The following is a 5,728-nucleotide window of genomic DNA, read 5'->3' on the forward strand; positions in this document are numbered from 1 at the left end:
TTTGGTTGCTGAGTAATATTCCATTGTGTATATGTACCACATCTTTTTAATCCAGTCATCCACTTTTGGGCATTTGGGCTGTTTCCATGTCTTTACAATTATAAATAAGGCAGCAATAAACATGCGGATGCAGATATCCTTTTGAATCAGTGTTTTTGTGTGTTTTGGGGAGATAGCTAGGAGTGGGATTGCTGGGTCACATGAAGCTCCATGTTAAGCAGTTTGAGCAACCTCCAAACAGTTTTCCATAGTGGTTATACTAGTTTGCATTCCCACCAGCAGGACTGTGATCCTTTGCTCATTGTTTTGTGGCCTTAGAAGCTTTTGCTTTTGTGTTTGCTTTTACTTTGGGAAGGGTAAGGACTTCCCTTTTTACTTTCTCTGCTATCTTCATGAAAGGCTCTTCTAAGCTTTTATTATACTAATATTTATTGTGGTTCTCTAAGAACACAGTGCATCTCAAGCTATTTGATCGCAGGAACCCTTCTCCCTTCACTTTCTTAAAGTTCATGGGACTAGTGTTTTTAGAAAGGACTTTAGGACATCATTCTTTATATAGCAGCCTGACTTCTAGTGAAAGTCTTTAGTTTGCAGATGGTGGTCAAATTACAAATAGCTAGATAATAGCCATTAATTATAATATTGAAATTTTGCATAAGTCAGTAATACTTTATTTTAAAATGGTATTTCCATATAATTCATGCTTCGATTTAAAATAAAATGAAATTCTAAACTATATGGATACTTATTCCCATTGATTTAGCAATTCTTTAGGGAAAATTACTTAGGAAAATAGTAAAATATGGAAAAAGCTATTTTTTAAAAAATAACATAATAGTTTATTTTTACATCATTTTGTGCATTTTTCCATCTCAGTTGTAATCCCCTTGGGCTTCCCATCACCAAATCACCCATGTGCCATCATCATAGTCCAGTGCATTTCTTCCTCCATCCCCCCACTGTTTTTGATCCCATTCCCCACTCCACCCCCATAAATTGTCTCTGGTATATAACTGTTCATTATTATTATTATTTTCTTGCCTGGTCCATTATATTCCTGCTATGAGAGAAACCATCCAGTAATTTTCCTTTTCTTTCTGGCTTATTTCACTAAGCATGATTGGAAAAGGCTATTATTATGAAGAAGTTAATCACAGTATTATTTATAATGATGAAAAATTACAACATTCCCTAAAAGCTTAACAACAGAGTATCAGTTATACAAATTATGTACTGGTTATAACAATTTTGGGGGAGATTGTTATATCATGGGACATGCTTATGATACATTAAATAAAAATAGAAGAATTTTAAAATTGAATATAGTCTTTATAATGCTTGAGATAGTCTCTCTCTCTCTCTCTCTCTCTCTCTCTCTCTCTCTATATATATATATATATATGTCAGAAAAAAGACTGAAAGTAAGCTGTAGCAGCATATGACCATATTATATTACAATAATATGCTTATGGAATTATTTTGTACTATTTTCCAAACTTTCAGTATACTATTTACATTTTATACATAATGTTAACCCTCCTTTTAAAATCTATAAAATCACCAGCTTTAATTACTTGGCATTTAATTTTAATGAAATACTTTCCTATAAAGTTTTTGTGTTGAGAAGTATATGTATAAGTCATGTTTGGTGTTAAATAAAAAAAAGTAAAAGTAAAATATTCCAGATATTTAATACACACACACACACACACACCAGTTTATATTCTGATTCCCTCCAGTTCCAACTTCTATGTAAAACCCAAAGTGTCAGTTTCTAAATATCAAGTTTCTTACCTTTTTCCCCTTTATCTGACCTATATTCAGCTCTTCCAGTGATTGAAGTTGGCACAGTTCAATAGGAAAATATAAAAATTGATTGCTTGAAAAGTTCAATTTCTGGATTCCTTTTAATTTACATATCTCTGAAGGGATTTTCTGTATTTGATTTTCTGAAAGATCAAGTACTTTCAAATTTTCTAAAGTACACACTTCCATAGGGAAAGTTTCGAATTTATTACAGTGTAAAATAAGAACATGAAGTGATACCATGTTGGAAATAGAAGGTGGAATTTTCCTTATTTGATTTTTGCCAAGATCGAGGTATTCAAGATTAATGAGAAAACATAGGTATTCAGAAAATATGAGAAGTTTGTTTTCATTAAATTCTAAATGAAGCAGTTGCTTACTGAAAGATATATCCACAGGTATTTCTGAAATATAATTTCCATTAAAACTCAAATAAGAAAGAGAATCTAAAGCACACAAACCTACTGGAAAATATGTTATTTTATTATAACTCAGCTCAACTTTAGTGATTTTTCTGCAGTTCTTTATTTCAATGGGAACATCTGTGATTATATTGCCTGAAATTTCTAAACTGAGCATATTATTAAGATGTGAGATATCTTCAGTTATTCTTATTATGTTATTTCTGTTGACATGGAGCTTTCTTAAGTTTTTAAGCTTATAGATGTTTTTAGGAAGTTCTTTTAATTTATTATCACTAAGGCTAAGGCATTCCAGCATTACACAGTGGGAAATTTTCTCCGGTATTTCTTTCAATAAATTTTTATCAAGTAGTAGAATTCTAAGTTCCTTAAAATTTTCGATTTGGTTTGAAATTATGTCCAACTTATTGTCAGTCAGTTGGAGTTCTTTCATTTTGAGCAATTGAAAAATCCCCACTGCCAAAAAAGTAAGTTTATTGTGATCCATTAAAAGTTTTTCTAAATTTGTAAGCTCCCTAATTTCTTTTGGCAAACTTCTTATCAGGTTTCCAGTAAGGTTTAATGAAATTAACTTTGGAAGGAAGCACAATGCTTTAGGAAATATTGTTAACTGATTATATCCCAGATTGAGAACCCTCAAGTTTTTCAAACTAGAGAGATTGTCTGGTATGTGCTGTAATTTATTTTTAGACAAATTTAAAATCTCCAAGTTTCCAAGACTTTCTAAGTCAGAAGGAAAATTAGTAATGTGATTATTATTAAAAAAGAGTTGCCTGATATTCCCAAGCTGTGATACTTCTTTAGGTATATGTGATATTTGGTTGTGACTGACATTTAATATTCTTAAATTATGAAGTAACTGGATTTCAGGTGGAATTGATGATAATCCATTTTCTTTCAAGGACAGAATTTCAAGTCCTAGCAGATCACCTGAGTTTGCTTCTTTAAAACTTTTAATTTGGTTCTTGTCTAAATAAAGATATTTTACAAGTTTGTTTTTAAAAATGTTATTAGGTAATTCTTGTAAACCTTGATCCTTGAGTTTAATTGTAAATTTATCCGACCCTAAGCCAAGATTTTCTTCAGATTGTTGCAGACTAATTTTTCCTACTGTTTCATGAGATAGGAAGTCAGTAAAAGACTCATCTGCTGTAATCATCTCAGTTTTTGATAATGATGGATTTTGTGAAGTTTCAGTTGTTGATTGGGAGCTGTGTTTTCTAATGTTTTTTTCAGAAAATTGAAGATCTTCACTTTGTTCTTCATTTATCTTAGATTTACTTCCTGACAAGGATGTTAACTCAAATGTATCTTCTGCAGCAGAAGTCTGGTTAGAAAGTTCCCCACTAGAAACATTCTTTATTGAATCTGATGTTTCAGGGTCCTCCACTGACTGTAAACTAGATTCTTCTCTAAATTGACTAGTGATATCCTCTAGCTCTTTTTCTTCAGACATCTTATTGGCAGAAATGTTTTACACCAATATAAGATTAAAACTTGATTTTCATTCTCATGTTTAGTTTTCCTCTTTGGATCTCCAAAAACAATGTTGATACTAGGAGAGAGGCAACATCTCTATGATACTCTTGAAATCACACTAAAATCATAAAGAATAAAAAGGATAAAATAAAATGAGAAAAGAGACATAAGGAAATGAGAAAATTCAGCAACTTTTTGGAAAACAGGGAATAGCCAGTGGCCCTCTGTGCTACATGCTGAGTGCCATTCACATTGTGGACAGTGTTGGTTTACAAATTAAGCACATTGAGATAGTATTCCAGTAAGTGGAAGTAAAATGGCTTAAGGAAGGGTCTGCTTTCTGTAAGAGCAAACTAGAAATAAAACAGTTCTTTCAAGACTAAAGCTTAACATTTTATCTTTTGTGTGGCTCCTGACATACCAACACAATTGACCAGCATTCCTCATCAGGGGTCTGGGCCACAATTCTGTTTAGATTCCTAAACTCCTAGTTTTAAAATCCAGTCTCTTCCTTGCTCTTTATTCCTAGAAGTGGTAGCTACTTCATATATTTACGATGTTATTATAGTTTCCATTTATCTATTGAGTTCTCCATTGCTTGTCTATACAAGTCCCTATATTAAATCCTTTCCTATAAATAGGCGTGATTTCAGTATTTTACACCAAAAGAGGAGAGAAAATAAAAAGAACATTTTCCAACCTGTTTTATATTGAGTCTTCCTATTTATTAACATTGACTATCCCAGATAGAATTCAAAGAGGACATACCAGGTATGTCACTGTTGCTGTTGGGAGAGATCTATTTCCTATATCATTTTTAGTTTTTAAATACTGATAGTTAGGGGCACTTGTATACATTCAAAAAACCTGAAGCCCACTCTTATTAGTTCTAAGTAACTTTATGTGTCTAGGGTCTTGGGCTGTAGTAAGCATGCCAAACAGGGTGGGATGTTAATGGGCTACCTGATTTTATGGTGGTTTTGTACCACAGTGCTTGGTTGTTTTTCTCAAAAGAATTGTTTATAATTGTGATAAAATATACACATAATGTATCATTTTAACCATTTTTAAGCATGCCATTTATAGCATTAGGTATGTCCACCTTGCTATGTAACAAAAGGCTTGTTTTTCAATGATGTAGAACTTGGGCCTTCCTGGTGACACAAGGGTTGTGTCTCAGTGCTGTCAAGCTATCTCTAGCCACTGCCATATGAGTTCCATCCCTGCCAGGGAGCTAACCTACATGGTGCAGCAGACCTCTCCTGTCTCACCTGCTGCTCCCCTCAGCACTGTATTTCATCAGATATCCCTGTTCTACTCCCTACTCAGCCTCTGCACCTCTGAATGACACCCCAGTTCTTATGTGCATAAATAAAAAAAAAATATAAATCTTAAAAAAAGATGTTGAATTTACTAAACAAAGGTTTTTTTGACCTCTGTATGTGATGCCTACAGACTGGCCCTTAATGCTGTGTTCAGCCTGAACTGGTATTGACAAATTTAATCAGATATGAGATCTGTTCCATTGACCCAAATTAGGTCACATGCCCAACCCTGGACTGTAGCAAGGAGCAAGCATAGTGCTGGTATTTTAGTCAGTACCACAGGGCTCTCCCCTTAAACCAGAGGTAGCATTTGCCTTCCTCAAATCACCAGGTCTATATTAGGGAGATAGAGCAACTCTTAAACTTTGTTGTCCCCTATAACTGCTTCTTTGAGATTTCTGTAGTGCATATCACACATACACATTTTTTAAACAAAATTGAAATGTTTCTATGTAGCATCATCATCTAATATGGTAACTACGTGTACATGTTATTTCAATTCAAACTAAGTAAAATTATAGTATAGCTCCTCAGTGGTACTAGTCACATTCCAAGTCCTCAGCAGCTACATGTGACTGGTGAATGTCACCTTACTGAACTGTGCAGTTATCCAACATTTCATGGTCAGAGGATATATGTAGTTAATAAACTATGATTTACAATCAGATATTTTGAAAAACTGAAATATTTTGCCTA

The 5,728-nt window shown here is 33.3% G+C and overlaps 1 protein-coding gene across 1 annotated transcript in view; it reads right to left on the minus strand.

Moving 5' to 3' along the window:
• Nucleotides 1-3,684, minus strand: part of LRRD1 (leucine-rich repeats and death domain containing 1) — a 15,105-nt gene extending 11,421 nt beyond the window's left edge. Inside the window, exon 1 of the mRNA XM_012720815.1 lies at nt 1,795-3,684. Within this exon, the coding sequence (XP_012576269.1) occupies nt 1,795-3,684 (1,890 nt within the window). The remainder of the gene's footprint in view (nt 1-1,794) is intronic.
• Nucleotides 3,685-5,728: the final 2,044 nt, after the last annotated feature.

The sequence above is a fragment of the Condylura cristata genome, unplaced genomic scaffold, assembly GCF_000260355.1.
Source record: "Condylura cristata isolate star-nosed mole 26May11 unplaced genomic scaffold, ConCri1.0 scaffold00005, whole genome shotgun sequence".
Classification (NCBI taxonomy): Eukaryota; Metazoa; Chordata; class Mammalia; order Eulipotyphla; family Talpidae; genus Condylura; species Condylura cristata.